General features: G+C 41.7%; 1 protein-coding gene across 2 annotated transcripts in view; it reads right to left on the bottom strand.

Annotated features, from left to right (window-relative positions):
• The window catches only part of CPNE8 (copine 8), a 296,420-nt gene that overhangs the window by 103,750 nt on the left and 167,148 nt on the right, over window positions 1–25,522 (bottom strand). For both annotated transcript variants that reach the window (XM_029058426.1, XM_039911231.1), the window contains exon 11: window positions 6,344–6,419. In XM_029058426.1, coding sequence (XP_028914259.1) covers window positions 6,344–6,419 — 76 coding nt within the window. The remainder of the gene's footprint in view (window positions 1–6,343; window positions 6,420–25,522) is intronic.

The following is a 25,522-nucleotide window of genomic DNA, read 5'->3' on the forward strand; positions in this document are numbered from 1 at the left end:
ATTTCTATATATTTTTATTACCCTATTTATTTTGTTAATGAGATGTACCTCCCCTTGATTCTAGTTATTGCTACTGTTTTTGTCTATCTCCCCGGATTAGACTGTGAGCCCATCAGTGGGCAGGGACTGTCTCTATCTCTTGCCGAATTGTACATTCCAAGCGCTTAGTACACTGCTCTGCACTTGGTAAGTGCTCAATAAATACCATTGAATGAATGATTACAATTGATTGATTTACGCATCTACTATGTGCCAAGCTCTGTGCTAAGCACTGAGGTAGATACAATACACTCGAATCAGAGAGAGCTCAACAACTCTCCTGCCTCAAACTAGTCTTCAGCTTGGAGAGCATAAACAGGAAAGGAGGTGCTGAGGCCTGGTACCTATATTCATCCCCCCTTGACCTTCTTTGGAGAAGCAGCGTGGCTCAGTGGAAAGAGCATGGGCTTTGGAGTCAGGGCTCATGAGTTCGAATCCCAGCTCTGCCACTTGTCGGCTGTGTGACTGTGGGCAAGTCACTTAACTTCTCTGTGCCTCAGTTCCCTCATCTGTAAAATGGGGATTAAGACTGTGAGCCCCACGAGGGACAACCTGATTCCCCTATGTCTACCCCAGCGCTTAGAACAGTGCTCGGCACATAGTAAGCGCTTAACAAATACCAACATTATTATTATTATTATTCTAATCCCAGCTCCGCCCCTTGTCTACTGTGTGACCTCGGGCAAGTCACTTCACTTCTCTGGGCCTCAGTTACCTCATCTGGAAAATGGGGATTGAGACGGTGAGCCCCACTGGGGAAAGGGACCGGGTCCTACCTGATTTGCTTGTATCCACCCCAGTGCTTAGTAGTTTCTGGCACATACTAGGTGCTTAACAAATACCACAATTATTATTATTACATCTATAATTTATTCATTTATTAACATTAATATCTGTCTCCCCCTCTAGACCTTAGGCTTGTTGCGGGCAAGGAACGTGTCTGTTATTGTACTCCATATTGTACTCTCCCAAGCCCTTATTACAATGCTCTGCATAAAGTAAGTGCTCACAGTAAGGTAAGTACTGTATGCATTGACTTTCTGGAGCTCTACTTTAGGTTGAAGGGGATTGGAATCTCTCTTCCCACTCGCATCTAGGCCACTTAAGGAGAAAGGGCTTTAAACTGTCAGCTCCACACCCTAACCTCCTTCCCAGCCAAGCCTTTAGAGGAACCAGGTGCTCAAAGGTGACGGCGAGCTATCTAGACTGTAAGTTTGTCGTTGGCAGGGGATGTGTCTGTAATCTGTTAAATTGTTTTCTCCCAAGTGCTTAATACGGTGCTTTGCACACGGTAAAGTGCTCAATAAATACGACTGACTCACTGGTCTAAAACCACCATCCACCACCAGCACCAACACACCACCACCATCATCATCCAACCGCCTTGCAGGTTCAGTTGATGTAAGCAGAAACAAGTGATGGTTTACCCCGGAACTAAGCCTTGAACTAGGCTTCGTTTAGTCAGGTGATTCTCCTGAAGGTGAAATCCTATCCAAGCGTGTGAATTGTGACTGAATAGATCAATGTGTGACTGACTTGTCCTACCATAGTGTATGTATATGCACCGATCAGAGATCATTTCATAAATCCTTCCCGGGCTAATGCATGCATCTTATTTAGGGCCCATTTTGATTTTCAAGCCTACTTCTTTTTATCCCAATCTTCACGCAGCCTGCACTCCGGGAGATCAATCACTTCTCTGATTGCTGCCTGACCTAGGCACTGATCTCTCAGTTCCTTTGGTCTTCCAAAACACCATTGCTATTTCACACAAGACCACAATCTGATTCTAATTATGAATTTCTTCTACGTTTCCCCTGTCAGTTCACATGAAGCAGCTCCTCTAATATCTTGTGGGCATCCACTTTCCACTGAGTGAACCTCGGTTTATTCACTCAATTGTATTTACTGAGCACTTACTGGGTCCAAAGCACGGTACTACGTGTGTGGGAGAGTACAATAGAACAACAAACAGACCCATTCCAGCCTACGACGAGTTCACAGTCCAAAGGGGGAAGATGCGAAGATTGTCTCAAGCCCGGTGAATTGACTGTGGTCCCGGATCTCATCTATGGTAATGTTCTCCCGTCATGGACGTTCATGATAATTTCTAGTTGACCCTGGTGAACCTGTTCATAAGGAGCTGGATGTAACTCCTGTATTGGGTCTCAAGTCATTCACCCATTCATTCAATCATATTTATTGAGCACCTATTGCGTGTAGAGCACTATACTAAACGCTTCGGAGAGTACAACAACAAATGGACACATTCTCTGCTCACTGTGAGCTTACGGTCTAGAGGGGGAGCTAAATGTCAGACAGAAAGTTGGACGTCACAACCGCCTTAAAAACCTACATCTCTATCGGGAATTTGATATCCCATTGTAGCCACATTCTATCTCGTAGCCTGCCAAAAGCAAGCTGGCTTCATTTTATAAGTTCTACCTCTTCACTTATCTATGCATCACTGAATAGTGGACTGCCTAGGTAGAAGAATTTGGTAATATCAATAGGTTCACTTTTGCTGACAAAAATCTCCAGATGTGTGGGGCTTTCCAGGAGTGGGCCGCTACATAATTTGCCTCTAGTCTAGGCTAACTCTGCAAAGGGATCACAATAATTTTCATGTCTGCTTGTATATGTAGCTCGTGAACACATTTGTATACTCCAATTCACTCGTTGTGCGCAGGGGGAATGTGTCTACCAACTTTATGTTGTGCTACATTGTATTCTCCCAAGCGCTTCGTACAAGGTCCCGCAGGCAGTAAGCCCTCAATATGATTGGTCGATTGATTGATTTCAAAATGATGTTTACAGATTAATGGATGAGAAGGATCACCTGGTGGCTCAGAAAAGTTGTAATCCTACACCACTTTCCTGATTTTGTATTTCAACCTTATACCTGCCCTTATTGAATAAACTGAACGGGATTCAGGACTCTACTATTAAACAGCCCTAAATTGCTTCAAGGATAATTCTCAAAGGACCAGATAAATATATTCATGAGTTGGCTTAGTGTCACAGTGCTGACTCCATAACTGGACAGTTCCATACTTTTTAGGTGATGACCATCAATAACATCTAGTGTTCTGAGGCTCCATTTTGAGTGGTGATTCTATGATTCCTAGTTCTCTATTTGTTTGACATACAAAATTAAGGCCTTGTCCTCTGGTGAGCCAACTCTGAGTTGGGTGAGACAAACAATATTTAGCATTCCTTCCTAATCTTTTCTCTATTTGTGGTGGGCAGTGAATCCTGAAGTATGGCTTACTCAGATATCCAGGGTTGAATATGATATCAGTGCTTTCTCATCAGCAAAAGAACAATCAATACTGTGGATCGCCTACCTGCACAGGAATTTTGTGGAGGCTAGGGACCAGATTATCTTGTATTGACCCAGGGTTTGGTACATTGGCCCATGGTAAGCACATAGTAAGTTACAGTGTGGCTCAGTGGGAAGAGCCCGGGCTTGGGAGTCAGAGGTCATGGGTTCTAATCCCGGCTCCGCCATTTGTAATAATAATAATAATGTTGGTATTTGTTAAGCGCTTACTATGTGCAGAGCACTGTTCTAAGCGCTGGGGTAAACACAGGGGAATCAGGTTGTCCCACGTGGGGCTCACAGTCTCAATCCCCATTTTACAGATGAGGGAACTGAGGCACAGAGAAGTTAAGTGACTTGCCCACAGTCACACAGCTGACAAGTGGCAGAGCTGGGATTTGAACTCATGAGCTCTGACTCCAAAGCCCGTGCTCTTTCCACTGCGCCACGCTGCTTCTCTGCTGTGTGACTTTGGGCAACTCACTTAACTTCTCTGAGCCTCAGTTACCTCATCTGTAAGCGCTTAATACAGTGCTCTGCACATAGTAAGCGCTCAATAAATACAATTGAATGAATGAATAAAATGGGGATTAAGACTGTGAGCCCCACGTAGGACAACCTGATCACCTTGTATCCCCCTCAGCACTTAGAACGGTGCTTTGCACATAGGAAGCACTTAACAAATGCCATCATTATTATTATTATAGAAGAGGGCATCGCATCATCAGCTGGACATGTGTCAGTGCCCCCGGTGACCAGTTCATGAGTCAAGCAAGTGGAATGTGCTCCCTCTGACTTAACACTCAATAAATAAGTACTGCTGCTTATAAATGATTGAATATACACGTGAATAATAATACATGTACCGACGCCGAAGATGCAGATCAATAATAATAAGAACAATGTTGGTATTTGTTAAGCGGTTACTAGGTGCGGAGCACTGTTCTAAGCACCGGGGTAGATACAGGGTAATCAGGTTGTCCCATGTGAGGCTCACAGTTAATCCCCATTTTACAGATGAGGTAACTGAGGCACAGAGAAGTGAAGTGACTTGCCCACAGTCACACAGCTGACAGGCGGCAGTTCCGGGATTCGAACCCATGACCTCTGACTCCCAAGCCCCGGCTCTTTCCACTGAGCCACGCTGCTCCATTGCTGGTATCGATTGAGCACTTACTGTGTGCAGAGCACTGTACTAAGCACTTGGGAGAGTACAATGTAATATAAACAGATTCCCCACCCACAACGAGCTTACAGTCTAGAGGGGGAGACAAACAAAAACAGAAATAAATAAATGACAGATATGTACATAAGTGCTGTGGGGCTGGGAGTGAGGGATGAATAAAGCGAGCAAGACAGGATGACTCAGAAGAGAATGGGAGAAGAGGAAAGGAGGGCTTAGTCAAGGAAGACCTCTCCTCCGAGGGGCCATATACCTTCAATAAGGTTTTGAAGGGAGGGAGAGCAATTATCTGTCTGATACGAGAAGGGAGAGAGGGCAATTATCTGTCTGATATGAGAAGGGAGGGCATTCCAGGCCAGAGGCAGGACGTGGGTGACAGGACGGCGGCAAGATGGACCAGATGGAGTCACAGTGAGAAGGTTAATATTAGAGGAGGAAAGTGTGCAGGCTGGGGTGTAGTAGGTGAGTAGCGATGTGAGGTAGGAGTACAGTGCCCGGTGCTTAGTAGAGTGCCTGGCACAAAGTAAGCACTTAAATCCCATTATTATTATAAATACCATTATAGTCTTCCAAAGATGATCTTCAGCTGTAAGAATAGTCTTGTAGGACTGAAATCACATTTGTTGATTATAAGATATCAATCAGTTTTGGCCCTATTGTCTTACTTTTAGTAATAATAATAATAATGATAATGTTGGTATTTGTTAAGCGCTTACTATGTGCAGAGCACTGTTCTAAGCACTGGGGTAGATACAGAGTCATCAGGTCCTCCCACGTGAGGCTCACAGTTAATCCTCATTTTACAGATGAGGGAACTGAGGCACAGAGAAGTGAAGTGACTCGCCCACAGTCACACAGCTGACAAGTGGCAGAGACGGGAGTCGAGCTCATGACCTCTGACTCCCAAGCCCGGGCTCTTTCTACTGAGCCACGCTGCTTATTATTATTAGGAGGGGGCAAGGTGATGGAGTACCTTTAAGCCAATCACTCAGATAAATATGTAAATGTCAAAAGTGGCGGTCTTCATATTGACATCCTGCAAGTGGTGCCATTGGTGCACTTGTGGAGAGGATGTATATATGTATATATATATATATATATATATATACATCCTCTCCACAAGTGCACAAATGTATATGGGCTTGAAACTGTAGTGCTTATGTATCAAACCAATTTGGTATTAACTGCCATAAATTATCTTCTTAAAATTCCTAAGGGGGCCAGAGGCACAGACGTTCATCCCATCATAAAGACAAGGAAACTCAGGTTCAGAGAGATTGACTCATTTGCCCACAGTCAACCTTCCAAGTAATTGCCAGTCTAGGAATAAACACTAGATCTCCTGAGTCCCAGAACCGTGTCAACAGCACTAGATAATGACACCTTTAGAAAATTAAAAGAAGTAGCGTGGCTTAGTGGAAAGAGCTTGGACCTGGGAGTCAGAGGTCGTGGGTTCTAATCCCAGGTCCACCACTTGTCAGCTGTGTGACTTTGGACAAGTCACTGAACTTCTCTGTGCCTCAGTTACCTTATCTGTACAATGGGGATTAAGATTGTGAGCCCCACATGGGACAACCTGATTACCTTGTATCTACCCCAGAGTATAGAACAGTTCCTGGTACATAGTAAGCGCTTAAATACCATCATCATCATCATCAAAATTACTTTGATCTATACCATTAGGAACCTAGAGGTGACTAGTTAGGGAACTATTCTTTGACATTCTCCCGGACACAGGATGCAAAATTTTTTTAATTTTTTTATCTTTCTCTTATACGATTAAAAATGAAATATCTTACCTCGTAAACATTGAATTGCGATTGCCCCCTGGACAGTTCTCTATAACTGGTTGTGAATTCTCCAATGAAATCATGACTAAAAAACAAATTTGATACAAGGGCATTCAGAATGATCGATTATGTGGATAGTTCACATTTTTACAGAAAAGTAAACTTTACTTGACACACGAATGAGTTCTCGGAAAGAATTTCGGCAAAGAAGTGAATGTCTTGAAAGGAATTTTGAGAGAGCCTATCAGCATGCCTATGGTGCTTTCCTTAACTACAACTACAAATTGCTTATGAATGCATCACAATAGCACTTTATGATTAATATTTATGTTAAAATACATATTAATAAGTATACTTCATAGGCTGAAGCTATACATAAGAAACCTGAGAGATGGAATATCCTTCCAAAGTTAAAGCAAACTGAAAAAAAAAGTGGTTATCACCTTTAAGACAATTTCCATAATGAGGTATGAACTGAGCTCAGTTACTTTAAGACATACCATTTCAATTAATTTATTTTATCAAGTGGATTTTTTTTCCCATCAATCATTTAATCTACGACATAGAAAACAGTCTACTGAAAGTAAAATGATAAGGGCCAAAACTGATTGATATTTTATAATCAACAAATGTATTTTCAGTCCTACAAGACTATTCTTACAGCTGAAGATCATCTGTGGATGATCATATTTGTCATTTAAGCCATGCCCATTTGCTGTCCCACCAGAAATAAGATCGTTTTCAAATTTAAAAAAGTCAACCTCATGCATATTCTCTGTCACCCTCTATCCACTCTGCTGCCTCACCCAACCCCAGCCTCAGTGTACTATTAGGTGAATCTGGATCCCCTGCAGTAGAAAATTCTTATTCATCTTCTGAAGTTTTACACATGAAAATCTTTTTTTTTTAATCACAACACAAATAATGTACAGGTCTTCAGACCAAAACAATATCTCCAGTTGCATATGCATATAGACCAGTGAAGTCAATCCTCTTATCTGATGCACTTCATTATTTGGGTAAATTAAAGGTTTCTGCACTTTTTTTTTTGGGTTCACTTTTATGGTTTTGTGAGGCACTCACTATGTGCCAGGCATTGTACTAAGCACTAGGGTAGATAAAAGATAATCAGGTTGGACAGAGACCATGTAATAATAATAATACTTGTGGTATTTGTTAAGCGCTTACAATGTGCCAAGTACTGTACTAAGCACTGGAGTAGATACAAGGTAATCAGGTTGTCCCACTTAGGGTTCGCAGTCTTAATCCCTATTTTACAGAGAAGTACTGGAGGCAGAGAAAAGTGAAGTGACTTGGCCAAGGTCACTCAGCAGACGAGTGGCAGAAACAGGATTAGAACCTAGGTCCTCTGACTCCCAGGCTCTTTCCACTAGGCCACACTACTTCTCCCTTTAACTAGCTCAATAGTAGCCTATTCCTGTTTAGAGAGAGAATTCAACCAGAAATGTGCATATGATTATAAAACAGATGCCAATGAAACATAAGACATGTCTGATTGTTAGAATTTGCAATGTGATGTAAAACAGGAAGGAAAAATGAGAGAATACAACTCTGCAGTATCACTGGATATTCACTGATGCAGAACCAAGTTACTGCATCCGGATCTAATACCCACTGGAAGTGATTATTAATTCCCTAGAGTTAAAATAAAAATCAAATGCTAAAAGCAGCAAACTCTAGGACACCTACAAGAAGACACATCTGCAGTATTTCAATTTTAATTCCTAGTAGAATTTGCTTTTCCAAAATCTTCAGGTGTCTATAAATAAAAGTGATATCTTCTAAAAACAGTTTTCACAACTGGTATTTATAGAACATTTGGGCCATCATTGTGATACTAGTTAAATATTCGGAATGGATATCTCAGCTTTGCATAAGATTTATTATTATTAAGAATAGTAATAAAAATGATAATACTTGGAATGGATATCTCAGCTTTGCATAAGATTTATTATTATTAAGAATAGTAATAAAAATGATAATACTTGTTAAGCACTTACTGTGTGCCAGGCACTGTACTAAGTGGTGGGGTGGAAACAAGCAAATCAGGTTGGACACCGTCCCTGTCTCCCATGGGGCTCACAGTCTCAATGTGAAAATGCATTGGGAAGCATTTCATTTTCCAAAGAAGTACGTGAAATATTCTGAGAACTCTTTGAAGCTAAAGATAATTGGTTGTGGTCATAATTAAAGACAATCTAGTTGATAAATCAGAATAGCTTCTGGGCTACACTTCACAGAAGCTCTGGATAATTATTAGAAAGGTTTTGTTATTTTTTATCAAAATCGCCATAAATAACCTTAATATAGATTTGAAAATCTATTCTGGACCAGGACTCTCTCCTTTTTGATTCCAATTTTCTACCTCCTTTTTTTGAGAAGTTTTAAGTAGTGAGTACATCTCAATGTACTTGAGGATCCCAGTTTGAAAAAGAAATTCATTTGAGAATTGGATTTCGATTAAGCATCATCAAGGGTAATTAGTGAGCACTCACTATGTGCAGATCACTGTACTAAGCTCTTGGGAGAGTACAAGATAACAGAGTTGACAGACACACTGGTGGTCCACAGTAAGCTTACAGTCTAGAGAGACGTAGCATGGCATAGTGGATAGAGCACGGGACTGGGAGTCAGAAGGTCATGGGTTCAAATCCCTGCTCCACCATTTGTCTGCCATGTGACCCTGGGCAAGTGACTTAACTTCTCTGTGCCTCAGTTACCACCTCTGTAAAGTGGGGAGAAGGGCTGTGAGCCCAGTATGGGACAGGTACCGTGACTATGAATGAATGACATGTTGAGTTTGAGGTGATGGGGGGACATCTAAGTACAGATGTCTTCAGGGCAGGAGGAGATGTGAGGCTAGAGAAAGAGAGAGAGAGATTAGGGCTGGAGATATAGATTTGGGGATCATCAGTACTTATGATCTCTTCACTGATGATGATCCCTTCATTCAGTGCTTGGCACGTAGTAAGCACCTAACAAATGCCATTATTATTATTATTATTAATTCATTCAATCCCTATCTGTTGCTGAATTGTATATTCCAAACGCTTAATAGAGTGCTCTGCACATAGTAAGTATTCAATAAATACGACTGAATGAATGAGGGGATCATCATCAGTGAAGTGATCATAAGTACTGATGATCCCCAAATCTTTATCTCCAGCTCTAATCCCTCTCCCTTTCTCTAGCCTCACATCTCCTGCCCTCAAGACATCTCTACTTGGATGTCTTCCCATCACCTCAAACTCAACATGTCATTCATTCATTCATTCATTCATTCATCATTTATTGAGCGCTTACTCTGTGTAGAGCACTGTACTAAGTGTTTGGAATGTACAATTTGGCAACAGATAGCGACAATCCCTGCCCAACAAGGGGCTCACAGTCTAAAAGGGGGAGACAGAAAGTAAAACAAAACAAGTAGTCAGGCATCAATACCATCAAAATAGATAAATAGAATCATAGAGTAATAAATAATATATACAAATATACACAAGTGCTGTGGGGAAGGAAGGGGGTAGAGCAGAGGGAGGGAGGAGAGGCAATGGGGAGGGGAGGAGGGGCAGAGGGAAAGGGAGGACTCAGTCTGGGAAGGCCTCCTGGAGGAGGTGAGCTCTCAGTAAGGCTTTGAAGGGGGGAAGAGAGCTAGTTTGGCAGATGTGAGGAGGGAGGGCATTCCAGGACAGCGGTAGGACGTGGGCCAGGGGTCGACGGCGGGACAGGCGAGAACGAGGCCCAGTGAGGAGGTGAGCGGCGGCAGAGGAGCGGAGTGTGCGGGCTGGGCTGCAGAAGGAGAGAAGGGAGGTGAGGTAGGAGGGGCAAGGGGATGGACAGCTAATTTACTTGTAGTTACCCCAGCACTTAGAACCATGTTTGGCACATTTAACAAAAACCATCAAAAATTTGTTGGGGCTCCACCCAAAGTTCCCAAGGTTTAATTCTGCAAGTCAGGTCACAAATTAAGTCTTGATTAGAATGCAATATTGACTGGTGGATTCCCCTCTGCTGGCTTTCCTTATGTTCTTGGCTATGTGCATAAGAACTTAAGGAAATTAGAAAAGGAAATTTGAGGGTTTCTCATAACTGCTGCCACGGTTCTAATCTATGTTGCCTATTTTCGTGTACTGTCCGCTAGACAGCAAGGTCACAGGTCTGGCAGAAGAATGACAGATCCCTCAGAATCGTTCAGAACATTCTGGGAGAAGGCTGGCAATAGTGGGAAACGGTGAAATCTCCAACCTAGTGGGTGGAGCCAAGTTCTCCTAAAAGAAGGGAGAAAGGGAGAGAGGGTGGGTTGGGGGGGTCAGGGATGTGTGCTCCAGCCTGGTCTCCTGAGATCCACCAGAGAAAGAGTTTCTGTGATAATATAATCCTCTCTGTTTAAGTAGCATCAGGAGAAAAAGTGAAGCTAGGGAGACGTAATTTGAAGATAATTTTACAGTGAACCCATTTGCATTCATTTCTCCAGGAAGTTCTCAGGCTTCCATCTGCAAGGTCGAAACACAGTGTGTTTCTTCCGGTGAGGTAGCCAGATCTCCCGCTTGGCCCTAGGAGTCTTGAACCTCAGTGGTTTGAGATAATACCTTGTAAACCTTGACATAGGTGTTTTCTGCTGTGATCTTTTCCAATTTGTGACACCAGTTACATCCTGACTTCAATCCTTCCTTGCTTGGGTATCGAGTTTGGCCACAATGGCTGGGGCCTCCACAGACTCATAAATCGGATCTTAAAAATGATAATTATGGCACTGGCTAAGCACTTACTGAGTGCCAAGCACTGTTCTAGGCACTGGAGTAAATACGAGTTAATCGGGTCAGACGCAGTCCCTGTCCCACATGGGGCTTACACTCTTTTTCCCCATGTTACCAATGAGGTAACTGAGGCATAGAGAAGTGAAGTGATTTGCCCACGGTCACACAGCAGACATGTGGCAGACCCAGGATTAGAAACCAGATCCTTCTAACTCCCAGACATGTGCTCTGTCCACTAAGCCATGGTGCTTTGCCTGTTAGGAAATCCTAGTTCCATACCTTCCTTTAAATAGCTACAAATACAAGATTACTAATTTCTGTCCTACTTTGAGAATATATTGTTTGGAAATCCTAGTTCCATACCTAACTTTAAATAGCTACAAATATAAGATTACTAATTTCTGTCCTATTTTGAGAATATACCAGGAAGCTGCTTCAACTTCAATCACCCAAGGAAAAAAAAATGTTGTCTAAATACTGTCATTCTTTATTCACGAGTCCCCTTAATTTTCTTCCCTTGTCTTTATTCTTAATTCATGTCTGAATTAAATTCAAGTGTCTAGTAGTGATAGCAACTGGGTAGGATGTGAATAGGGTAGCTTTAATGCTAGATTGATCAGTTATTCAATCAGTCAATCTGTCAACTTTAATGGGTGTTTTCTGTGTGCAGAACACTGTATTAAGTGCTTGGGAGAGTGCAATATAATAGAGTTGGTCGACACATTCCCTGCTCACAACGAACTTAGAGTCTAGATGCTAAATTAGTATAATTAAATTAATTATCGAGATGTATATAAGTGCTTCCCCTCTCAGGATTGCATCTAATGAGTTTCCACTGTCCTACTAGTCTCAGCTCCGGAAGGAAGAGTCAAGCAGAGGCCTGTCCGTTCCATTCCTAGCTTGGGCAGTGGCTAGCGAGTGGAAGGCCATCTCGTAAAAGTCAAAACTCCCCTGTGCTGGGCAGCAGCAGCATGGAAGAAAGTCGAGGGTGGAGACTCGAGTTGACTGTGCAGAAGAAGGCAGTGATAAACCACTTCCATATTTTTACCAAGAACGCTCTTTGGATCCACTATCAGAATGACTGTAGATGGAGAGTGGGGCGTTCTGGGAGAGATGTGTCCATGGCGTAGCTATGGGTTAGAGATGACTCGACAGCATAAGACAGAAGAGCTATGGGAGGGGGAATTATAAAAGGTCCAAATCCAAGTGCAAAGGCAACACGGTAGGGATTGGGAAAAGATGAAATGAGGCCTTTGCTGGGGAAGACCTTTTAGAAGGGACATACTTTTAATAAGGCTTTGGAGGTCTCACGAAATCATTGCTTTCTAGTTCCAAGTACCTGACCCTGGAAAAAAGATAGGCTCTAGCCCCTGGCAAAATAACTCCTTGCTTCTGATTTGCACTTAGCTTTTTTGAATGATCTATTGTATAACCAGCATGGCTCAGTGGAAAGAGCACGGACTTGGGAGTCAGAGGTCATGAGTTCGAATCCCGGCTCTGCCACTTGTCAGCTGTGTGACTGTGGGCAAGTCACTTAAATTCTCTGTGCCTCAGTTACCTCATCTGTAAAATGGGGATTAACTGTGAGCCTCACGTGGGACAACCTGATGACCCTGTATCTCCCCCAGCACTTAGAACAGTGCTCGACACATAGTAAGCGCTTAACAAATACCAACATTATTGTGTGAGCCCCACGTGGGACAACCTGATTTCCCTGTATCTCCCCCAGCGCTTAAAATAGTGCTTGGCACCTAGTAAGCGCTTAACAAATACCAACATTATTATAACCAACCCTATTTTTCTTCACTAATTCGTTTACTAAGGGTTTTTTCTCAGTTAATAATCAGTCACTGTCCACTACTAACAGTGTGATTGTCTGTGCTTATATTTAGTCAGCCCTCAGGATTCATGAGGGATCATGTTTCAGAAAACGGCAGGAACAGCAAGTCCTCCGGTGATGAATCACTAAAATCAATGAAGGCAAAAGGTTAGGTCCCCATGCCAAGAAAATCCTATCTAATTACGTGTCTTGCTGACAGATTTGTGCAGAATATTATTTTGATTGATATGTTGGGGAACCGCCTTGGTGCAGTACCTCCATAAAGGGAAACAGATGTTTGATGGAGTTAACTGGGTTTTAAATGATTTGTGTGGCAGGGATGAGTTCTCAGATAGAGTAATGCAAAAAATCTGATGCTGAGAAATCTTGGAATTCAGCAGATGAATATCATCAAAACACTCTGGAGGCACTGAGTTCATTCATTCATTCATTCAATAGTATTTATTGAGCGCTTACTATGTGCAGAGCACTGTGCTAAGTGCTTGGAATGTACAAATCGGCAACAGATAGAGACAGTCCCTGCCCTCTGATGGGCTTACAGTCTAATCGGGGGAGAGAGGCAGACACGAACAATGGCAATAGAGTTAAGGGGAAGAACAACTCATAAAAACAATGGCAAATAAATAGAAGCAGGGTGATGTGCATCTCATTAAACAAAATAAATAGGGTGATGAAGATATATACAGTTGAGAGGATGAGTACAGTGCTGAGGGGGTGGGACGGGAGAGGGGGAGGAGCAGAGGGAAAAGGGGGAGAAGAGGGGTTTGCTGCGGAGAGGTGAAGGGCGGGGTAGAGGGAGCAAAGGGAGAAAGTGGGGGAGCTCAGTGTGGGAAGGCCTCTTGGAGGAGGTGAGCTTTAAGTAGGGATTTGAAGAGGGGAAGAGAATTAGATTGTCGGAGGTAAGGAGGGGGGGCGTTCCAGGACCGCGGGAGGACGTGGCCCGGGGGTCGACGGCGGGATAGGCGAGACCGGGGGACGGTGAGGAGGTGGGCGGCAGAGAAGCGGAGCGTGCGGGGTGGGCGGTAGAAAGAGAGAAGGGAGGAGAGATAGGAAGGGGCGAGGGGATGGACAGCTTTGAAGCCTAGAGTGAGGAGTTGATTCGCATCTGCCTGAGAGAAAAATCAAAATAAAGAAGCTTGTGATAAGCAAGGGCCAACTATATTTTCCACACAGTATTAAAAAGCACTAGGGAGATACTATCAACTTTATTCTTTGTAATAGAGCCATCGTGGGAAAGTACTTCAGAGATAATTTCTAATACATTTAAACAAATACAACCAGCAAGATCACAGCTTTGTTACTTCCCACAATTATAACTGTGGCCAGTGTCTGACCAGAACCTCAGCCCAACTGGGTTACACTCTGGAAAGTACTTTCCATTTAGCAGATTCTCTGAGATCTCTAGTTTTTCGCCTTCCTACTCTTTCTTTTTCCTGTTCATCTGTTCATTAGAGCTATCACTAGATGAAAAAACTAGCAAAATGAAAATGAGATTAAATCCAAATAGGTCAATTATGCTATTCTAACAGTCCAGTACAAGAGTTTGGTAGAGACAAAACTATGGAATCAGATAAAATTTTAAGATTCTCTAAGTGTTTCAATTATCCAAACAATTCCAACCCTCCCAGAGATATTGGCAAATAGTCTTTACAAAATCAAGTATGCTGAAGTTTCATTTGATTGGCATGCTTTCCATTTGATCCACCCTCATTTACAAATTCTGCTCCTTTCCTCTCTCATCTCTTCTCTTCTTCTTCAAATGATCAATATCAGTAGATAAAGAGAACCCAGGCATCTGCCTATTGCAGATGGGCTAAACCTCCCTAAACCAATTTATATAAAAAATGGACCAAATGGGATTGCAAAGAGATGCTGAAGTTATTAAATTCCTTAGATGATTTTTTTAAGACCAACTGAGTGTTTTCCATTAAGTCTATACCCTAAGTGGCGCTAGACAGAATGTGCCATTGCTTACAGCCATATTACAAGCATTGAATTAACAGGTAATATAGCCAAATCACAAGAGCTCCCCTGTTACTTCCCTATGCCCCCATTGAAGGATTTTGGACAAAGCTCTGCACACAGTAAGTGCTCAATAAATACAATTGAATGAATTTTTCTGCTTCCTTCTCTATAACTTAGGGATAACCTCTCTCCTTCATGTACTTGGAAAATAAAAAAGACTCTACGTTTAAAATAAAACATTAGGTTACTAATGATTTTCTGTTATCACTCAGGATGAGCCCTATCAGTTGACTAGGACTCATAGATATTGCATGTGGAAATGTCACATTCTTTAATTGAATTGATTTTTTTTGAGCACATACCATATAAAGAGCACACTAATAAACACTTATGCAAAGCATTATGAGGAGACCATGCCTCATATTTTGATATTTTGGAATTAAATACATATCTTTGAGTAGTACTGTTCAGTTAAGGGAATGCTGAATTCAATAGGTTTTCTTCCCTTTTGGACAAAACTACTAGTGTGTCAGTATGCAAGTTATTTTTTGAAGGATCTCTTACTCAGAAACTTTTAAACAAAGTTTAATTTTCAATAAAAGGATTTCACCAACTAAAATGCCCAACACAATTTCTACATCAGTAGAAGTTCTCAAATTCACATGTCCCCAGAACTGCAGGTCCCATCCCCAAAATGAGGCATTTTGATTTCTTTGATTTACTGTTTAGTATTTCTGTTTTCACAATGTCCTTATAATTTCTCAAGGCATTTTTTGAGTGGGACTATCCACTAAATTTCTTACTTTGAAAGTATAATACCATAGTACTTACAAAAAGATCAAGTCTTTTATTTGCATCACAGTCCGAAGTTCTTGCTCAAAGTCCCACTAGAATTAGTTTTCTAGATGCTGTTTAGTTCCTGTGGACAAGCTAATGATCGATTTTCTTTGAAAATTTCCCCCTTCACTAAATCTTTGCTTCCTTACTCAGAATCTAGCAGACACTTTGAGCAGCAAGGGCTGTTAGAAGTAGATTATCAGTGTCCAAAGACTTGTGAGACCTCCTGTGAAATCATCCTCTTCATTAATTTTAGACAGATGGACTTGGAACAATTATCCTGTCTTCCATAGTAGAATGTCAGAGACACAAAGACATAAGAATGACCCCGAAATGGTCATCAATCCTTCATCCAGGCAGACCAATAATTTCTTGTAGTTTATTTAAATGTTGAGCAGTTTTTAAATTCCATGTTGTGTATCCAAAAATCTTAATATTTTACCTTGCACCCAAAACCATATACTCATTAGGGCATATTTTCACATTTTCTAGGGCTTATGGAAAATTTGATTTAATCATACTTCCTTTTGACATCTAAGAATAGTAACAGGAAAGGAAGTTAAGCCACTTCATTTCAACTTCAGAAAAAAAGCCAAAGATTTACATTAGTTTCAAAAATGTTGAAGAGTCCAAAAGTCAATTTAAAGGTACATACCTTACACTATAATATGTTTTATTAAAGCTTCAAAAGTGATTGCTTACTGAAGATACAGTTTATTACCTGAGGAATTCACATATTCTGAAGATTATTTTTCTATGTGGAACTAATGTTTTTGGACTGTCTTCAATGTGTGATGAAAAGTCCAAGACAAAAACAAACCCAAAACACTTTATTAAAAATCCAACTGGCAGCTTGAATATCATAAGATTATTTGATTAATTATGCTCTTTTTTTACAATGGTTTCAGTTTTCCCTCATATATAGCATTTTCTTTGGATAATTTTTTAATGGTAATTATTAAGTGTTTACTATGTGCCAGTCACTGTACTAAGAGCTAGGGTAGATAAAAGATAATCAGGTATAATTGATATTATATCATGTATCTTCTTTTTATTCTGTAACAAAACAGTCCCGTTCTAATTTTCTACTTTGATAATATTCTCTGGAGGTGCAAACAACTTACTGAAGGATCTCCTACGCAAAAACATTTTTTTACAAAAAGTCTTATGTTTAAAGAAAGGATCTCTCCACCTAGAGTTTGGAAAAATAGTTCCATGCTATACATTCATATGGTCCCAGACTTCAGATGCTATCTTCCAAGTGAGCCATTTATAGGGGGGTTTTCTTGCCCTCTATTGAATTTCTGTTTTCCTCTAGATTGTAAACTCCTTCTTTCACTCATTCATTCAATCATATTTATTGAACATTTTCTGTGTGCAAAGCACTGTACTAAGCACTTGTGAGAAGACACTATTCATTCATTCATTCATTCAATAGTATTTATTGAGCGCTTACTATGTGCAGAGCACTGTACTAAGCGCTTGGGATGAACAAGTCGGCAACAGATAGAGACAGTCCCTGCCGTTTGACGGGGTTACGGTCTAATCGGGGGAGACGGACAGACGAGAACAATGGCGATAAATAGAGTCCAGGGGAAGAACATCTCGTAAAAGCAATGGCAACTAAATAGAATCGAGGCGATGTACAATTAATTAACAAAATAAATAGGGTAACAAATGGACACATTCCCTGCCTAGAACAAGCTCACTGTTGTGGGTAGGAAACATGTCTATTAACTCTGTTATCTTGAACACTCCCAAGGACTTAATACAGTGCTCTGCACACAGCATATGATTTATTGATAAAGTCTTTAAAATTTCTGAAATAATGTTGGTATTTAAGTGCTTACTATCTGCCGAGCACTGTTCTAAGCGCTGTGGTAGATACAGGGTGATCAGGTTGTCCCACGTGAGGCTCACAGACTTAATCCCCATTTTACAGATGAGGTAACTGAGGCACAGAGAAGTTAAGTGACTTGCCCAAGGTCACACAGCTGACAAGTGGCAGTGACAAGTGGACTCCCAAGCCCGGGCTCTTTCCACTGAGGCACGCTGCTTCTCTGAAAGCATTCCTAGGGTGGGGAGTGAGCAAAATTTTATCTGTTCCAAACCAGCATTTCTTTTCAGACTACCACATTTCGAATCATTAATTTTAGCATACTGCTTTAAAGAAACAGCATGGCACTGTGGATTGAGCACAGACCTGGGAGTCGGAAAGTCATGGGTTCTAATCCTGGCTCTGTTAACTGTCTGCTCTGAGTCCTTGGGCAAGTCACTTGTCTCCTCTGTGCCTCAGTTACCTCATCTGTAAAATGGGGATTGAGACTGGGAGCCCCACATGGGACAGGGATTGCATCCAACGCAATTTGCTTGTATCCTCCTCAGCATTCAGTACAGTTCCTGGCACAGAGTATGCACTTAACACATACCATCATCATCATCACCCAACGAGAGGCAATACTTTTCACTTTCAAACCTTTTAACAGACTCAAGCCAAAACATCGCTAAGTAAACCACTAGCATTACAATCCATTTCTTCCCTTAGATTCACAGCCTAAGGTTTCAGGAAGGCTGGATGTTCATCAGTTGTTCTCGACAAGATTTGCCATCATCAAAACATTTCTACTAAAAGAAGTAGGAAACTGAAGCAAAATTAGGAGAAGTCCAAAGACGATCTGTGTCAAAGCTAAGACCAGAGCTCATGAGCTGAGGAAAGTAAGTCAAATCTCATACTGTTTCAGTCAATCAATCAATCAATCGTATTCACTGAGCACTTACTGTGTACCGAGCACTGTACTATTTATCTTGATTCTATTTATTTGCTATTGTTTTGATGAGATGTTCATCCCCTTAATTCTATTTATTGCTATTGTTCTTGTCTGTCCGTCTCCCCCGATTAGACTGTAAGCCCGTCAAAGGGCAGAGACTGTCTCTATCTGTTACCAATTTGTACATTCCAAGCGCTTAGTACACTGCTCTGCACATAGTAAGCGCTCAGTAAATACTATTGAATGAATGAATGAGAGTACAATATAACAGACTTGATAGACATGTTCCCTGCCCACTTTCCTTTCTAATGTTCTGCTTTTTTCCCCCAAATTGTACATGTAATGACAACGATGCAGATGATTCTTTGGACCAACCTTTAGTTAGTTCCAGAAAGCCGTCGTTATAAATTAAAAACCATTAAATAATATAGATCTAGTTCTTTGTAGAATAGACAACTATCATTAGATTAGCCCTGCAATGCAGAATCTATTGCTTTGAAACTGCAAACAATTAAATTACTCCAGAGGTTGTCGATAAATTCACACCGCTCCACTCTACTGGAGTCTATATTTTATCACAAAATACTTTTTAAGACATCTCTCTACACAATCATCTGACAGCATCTGACAGTATTTTCTCAACTCGCTTTGCTTTCTGCACAATGATTAAGTCTTCAAGAGTTCCATAATTATTTTTTGAACATTATGGCTTATCCCAGGGTAGTGAATCACAAGGAAGAAAAACAAACGGTAGATTACACAAAGATAGAAAATTCCCCTCCCGGAGCTGAAAAGTCCTCTTAGAAAAGCCATACAGCCACCCACTGCAGTCAGTCAATTGTATTTATTGAGCGCTTACTTGTACAGAGCACTTTACTAAGTGCTACTATCCCATGTTGGATAGGGACTACATCCGACCTGATTATCTCGCATCTACGGGGAAGCAGCGTGGCTCAGGGAAAGAGCCTGGGCTTTGGAGTCAGAGGTCATGGGTTCGAATCCCGGCTCTGCCACTTGTCAGCTGTGTGACTGTGGGCAAGTCACTTCACTTCTCTGTGTCTCAAGTTACCTCGTCTGTAAAATGGGGATTAAGACTGGGAGCCTCACGTGGGACAACCCGATTACCCTGTATCTACCCCAGCACTTGGAACAGTGCTCTGCACATAGAAAGCACTTAACAAATACCAACATCATCATCATCATCATCATCTACCCCAGCTCTTACAGCAGTGCTTGGCATACTGTTAAGTGCTTAACAATTATTTTTATTATAACAGACACACTCCCGGCCCACAATGAGCTTACAGTCTAGAGGGGAAGACAGACATTAATATAAATACACTACAGTCCAGTATTAAATGAGGGTCAGATTATTTTTAATGACACATGATCTCTTTACCATTGGCAGATTCTCTCTATTCTGCATGACAGAACACCATTCTCACTGTCTTGCCACAGGCTCAAACAGACACCAAGCAGACTCTACTTTCCCTCTCCATCCTGGCCCGTACATGAGCCGGACACCAGTCTCCAAACATTCCATTATCTTCCTGAGAGACTCTAAGGGACTCCAAAAAGGACAGTCACAAAAAGGAGGAAATTAAAGGAAAGTTGCCATTTAAATTCTTTCAAACTAATAGGACAGGTGGTTCACTTTTGGAGAACTGCCTCTGATTGGTTCTTTAGCCACCCAAAAGAGTACAGAGGAAAATTGCTTCCTTTTTTGGGGGTGGGGGGAGGGGGAAGTTCTAAAAATATCACATTTAGGAGTGAAACAGAATCCTTAACAATGACCTAGTTTGGTGGGTCAAGTGTCAGATTTGAACGGATTTACAGCAACTAGGGGCTGAATCTTTTTATGTTGATATAGGGAATAATTGACTCATGAGGATTTACCTTGTGCTCTTCAAGAATTCCGACGTATTAGGTCTCTCTATATTTACACTATCTTTTAAAATAAATGTAAATCATCTTCCTTAGAAGATGATATTTTCTGAATTTGAGGGTTGAATGGAAAAGGAATTCTATTGGGAAAAAATGATTATTCATAATAGGAAATGAGTGTTGATTTTGCCTATTTCTAAGAGAATTCATTAAGACTCTCCTGGTGATTGTTCTGATGGTGACAATATGATCATAACAACAATCAAGGAAAAACGAAGTGGGAATTAACACCTATTTTATTTATATGTGCACATACGTAGTTGTCCTCTCTATTAGAAGTCACATTGACAGTGAAGCTCAATTCTGAACGTGTGTGCAGAGTGGGGAGGGAGGGTGCTGGAAAGCCACTGTGGGACCCACAGTCTTTGACAACGTTGTGCATACAGGAAACGTGTTTCTAAAATATGATTTTTAAGATGTTTAAGGAGATGAATTGATTAATTCATTTATAAGATCACAAAGAAGACTACCTTATGAAGTGTCAACTTCTAAAGTTAACCGAATTATTGAGAATTAAGACCATAGAAAATAAGATGATCATATCTTATCATCTTGCCCGGGAGTCAGAAGGTCATAAATTCTAATCCCGGCTCCACCACTTGTCTGCTGTGTGGCCTTGGGCAAGTCACTGTCTTCCCTGGGCCTCAGTTCACTCATCTGTAAAATGGGGACTGAAACTGTGAGCCTCACATGGAACAGGGGCTGTGTCCAACTCAATTGATTTGTATCCACCCCAGGGCTCAGTACAGTGCCTGGCACTGTAAGTGCTTAACAAATACCATCATCAAATTTCTAAGATGTTATTTTTTTCCCTAACAACAGTTCCCGATTCTCCCCTTTCAATTTCTCCTTTCTTCCCCGTTCAGACTAAATGGGAAACCTTCATAGGAGCATTATTCAGAAAGAGATTTCAAAAAGGTTTTGAATGAGGCAGTAAAAATAGCACTAGACTCACAATCAGAAGTCCTGAAATCTCCGATTCGTTCTCCACCGCCTCTTTTAGTGGTATTGAATGACTCAATCTTCCTGTGATTTTTCACCTTATCTATCTCATCAAAATGATGAGATTGCTATTTATTCAACATCTTCAGACAATTTAAGACATCGGGAGGGTATTATTTTAAAACAAGGCAATACGGGCCGTTTATGCTAGTAAGGTCATCAACCAATTACTCAGTCCTATTTACTGAGGGCCCTATTACATGCAGACCACTGTGATAACTGCTTTGGAGATATCTGTCCTAAAGATATTTCCAATCTACCAGATGCATCTAACTCAAAAAAAAGGTAGAATGATAAACTGAATATTCATATTCTATGTAGTTATGCTAAGCTTATGTTTAGGTAGAGATAGGGGCCCAAGACACAGAAATATATTACATCTGCAGGACAGGGAATGAGTTCTACCTGATTATCTCGTATCTATGTCAGTATTTTATAGAGTGTTTGACAAACAGTGAATGCTTAACCACTATTACAATTATAACCCCTCTAGGCTGTAAGCTCATTGTGGGCAGAGAATGCCTCTGTTTATTATTATACCGTACTCTCCAAAGTGCTTAGTACAGTGTACTGCCCTCAGTAAGTGCTCAATACATTGAATGAAAGGAATAATGACAAGTTAGCATCTCTAGAAATTAAAATGGCAGTTCTTAATTGCTTCTGTAAACGGTACCCTTGAAATCTCATTTTTTTACTGAAGCACTCTACACACACACACAAGTCCGTCATTGAGCAGGGACTGTCTCTATCTGTTGCCGAATTGTACATTCCAAGCGCTTCATACAGTGCTCTGTACATAGTAAGGGCTCAATAAATACTACTGAATGAATGAATGAACACACACACACATACAAACTTCCCCTTACAGAGAAAACCTCACAGCGAAACAGGTGAGTAAAAAGACACTTGAGCTGCCATCACCAGACCCAGAATCCTGTTTAAAGAGGCCCAGGGCCACTGCTTGCTATGGTCACGGCAGAGGTATCATTTTCAGGAACAGCAGAGTTTTCTCTTTTCATTGTTCCAACTGCTGTTTCTCCGCTGCTTCCTTCCCAGAACTCACTCCTCATCATGGAGTCCAGCAGGAAGCGGCTCCGAAGCAGTTGGAGCTGCTGCGGCCGCCACCTCAGTAATAATAATAACAATAATGTTGGTATTTGTTAAGTGCTTACTATGTGCAGAGCACTGTTCTAAGCTCTGGGGTAGATACGGTAATCAGACTGTCCCACGTGAGGCTCACCGTCTTAATCCCCATTTTACAGATGAGGTAACTGAGGCCCAGAGAAGTTAAGTGACTTGCCCAAGGTCACACAGCTGACAAATGGCAGAGTCAGGATTTGAACCCATGACCACTGACTCCCAAGCCCGGGCTCTTTCCACTGAGCACAGTAAGCACTCAATAAATACGACTGAATGAATGAAAATCCCTGGCTCAAATGGTCCAGTTCCTTTTTATTGCTAATAATGATAACGATAATAATTATGATGACATTTGGCACCTGCTTAATACGTGTCAGGCGCTGTACCACAGAGCCCACCCGCACCCTCTGGTTTTCAAATATCTCCCTTCCCTGGTCGGTTTGGAGTCCACGACCTGCCACTTGTCTGCTGGGTGTCCTTGGGCGAGTCCCTTCATTTCTCTGAGGCTCAGTTACCACGTCTTTAAAAGGAATAATAATGATGATGATGATGATGATGATAATTTAGGTATTTGTTAAGGGCTTACTGTGTACCAAACACTTTTGGCTGTCCCACATGAGGCTCACAGTCTTAATCCCCATTTTACAGATGATAATGATGATGTCGATGATGGTATCTGTTAAACACTTACTGTGTGCCAAACACTGTTCTAAGCTCTGGGGTAGATACAAGGTAGTCAAGTTGTCTCATGTGGGGCTCACAGTCTCAATCCCCAATTTACAGATGAGGTAACAGGCATAGAGAAGCGAAGTGACTTACCCAAGGTCACACAGCAGACAAGTGACAGAACTGGGATTAGAACCCACGACTTCTAACTCCCAGGACCGTGCTCTTGCTCTTTATTTGTTGCTGAACTGTACTTCCCAAGCACTTAGTACAGTGCTCTGCACACAGTAAGCACTCAATAAATACGACTGACTGACTGAATGAATGAATGAAAATCCCTGGCTTAAATGGTCCAATTCTTTTTTATTGGTAATAATGATAGTGATAATGATAATAATTACGATGAAATTTGTTAAGTGCTTACTATGTGTTAGGCACCGTACTAAACGCTGGGGTGAATACAAGGAAATCGGGTCGGACGTAATCCCTGTACCCCGTTCGGCACCCGATATCAATCCCTATTTTACAGATGAGGTAACTGAGGCCCAGCGAAGTGAAGTGACTTGCCCAAGGTCATACAGTAGATAAGCAGTGAAGCCGGGATTAGAACCCATGACTTTCTGACCCAGGCCCGTGCTCTATCCACTATGCCATGCTGCTGGTAGTCGCTGGAATAATCACGGGAAAGACCCTTAGCAGCCAAAGGTGGGTGAATTGGTCTCATAATTCTCCTCAAGGATGTATGATCTCTATTTAAGGGGTTCCCTATCAGTTTGTTCTGGGACATTACTAGGGAACCTGCACATCTCAGGGTAAATTCACTCAAGAACCCCCCGAGGGGCAGCGTCATTTAGTGGATAGAACCCAGGCTTGGGGATAAGAAGGACCTGGGTACTAATCCCGGCTCTGCCACTTGTCCGTTGTGTGACCTTGGGTAAGTCACTTCTGTGGTGAGCCCACAACGAGCTGCCTTGTAGTGACCGTTTGTGATCCCGCGAACAACCAGAAGCAGGAAGAGACTGGAGAAGGCACTGATGGGCTCTACTTGAGACTGCTGATTACTGGCCTGTGGGGGCACAGCATGGAGGGAAGCGTAGCTTTCCCTTGCTCACGGGCCTGGACTGAACAACGACTGCCACGTACTGTCTCGGCTGCAATGCCTAACGCAGATTAAAGGTAGTCATTTTGAGGCACCTGCGGGCATCAGGAGCGGAGGTATGGAGACGGAGGCACGCTGAGACACAGAGAGAAGCAAGCATCGGAGCAGCAGAAGCAGCAGGAGAGTGGAACATGGAAGCAGAAAAAAGAAACATTGGTAAAACGGGCTCCTTTGACCACAGACTGGTATTGGACCCTTGGTGGAGTGGAGTGATTGAGTGCGTGTATGTATGTCTCACTCCTTTGCACGTTGGTAAAACTAAGTAGAAAACTTTCCACAGTAACCTTGGTAATCAGAGGGGTGGTCTGACTTCTAGTACGTGTCGCTGAGGCTCCCCCGGGCCGGGCCGGTCCTGGTTGGTACGAGGCGAGGGGGCTTGCGACCACTTCACGTCGCTCAGTTACCTCATCTGGAAAATGGAGACCTGATTACCTTGTATTACCTTGTATTGACTCCAGTGCTTAGAACAGTAGTAAGCACTTAACAAATACCATTATTATGAATGCATGAATATTTATCGTTCCTCTTTTAACATGTTACTGACATCTTAACTGTGTAGTCCTGCCTCACCGCTGGCTTTTTATCATTAGAATTTTAGCATAAAGGACGCTGGCTGTTTGAAGGATTCTCTGCCATTTAAAAAGATCGTACTAAGTAAGATTTTATAATGACTTTGAACCCAATTGGGACAGGAACTGTGTCCAACCCAATTAGCATGCATCCACCCCAGCACTTAGTACAGTGCCTGGCACATACTAAGCACTTAACAACCACTGCAGTTATTATTATTATCATTGTTAAATACCACCAGGTTTCCCATTTCAAAGGAAGCTTCAGGAGCCCTAGCTCTAACCAGAGGAGTGGAAATGCAGATCAGAGCAACTTTAGTCAATGACAGCAACCCTTTATGTCAGCACACTCTGTTCTTTTTGAAAACAGACAGAACTCTAATAGAACCACTCCAAATTTAGACCGAAATGTTTCACAAAAGTAAAATTAAGAAAATGATTTGAAGTATATTGCTTCAAAATAGAATAGCACCTTGAAAGATAAACAACAGACACTAAAATAAGTGAGAAAAGATAATTTTTC

This window comes from Ornithorhynchus anatinus, chromosome 2 (genome assembly GCF_004115215.2).
Source record: "Ornithorhynchus anatinus isolate Pmale09 chromosome 2, mOrnAna1.pri.v4, whole genome shotgun sequence".
Lineage (NCBI taxonomy): Eukaryota > Metazoa > Chordata > Mammalia > Monotremata > Ornithorhynchidae > Ornithorhynchus > Ornithorhynchus anatinus.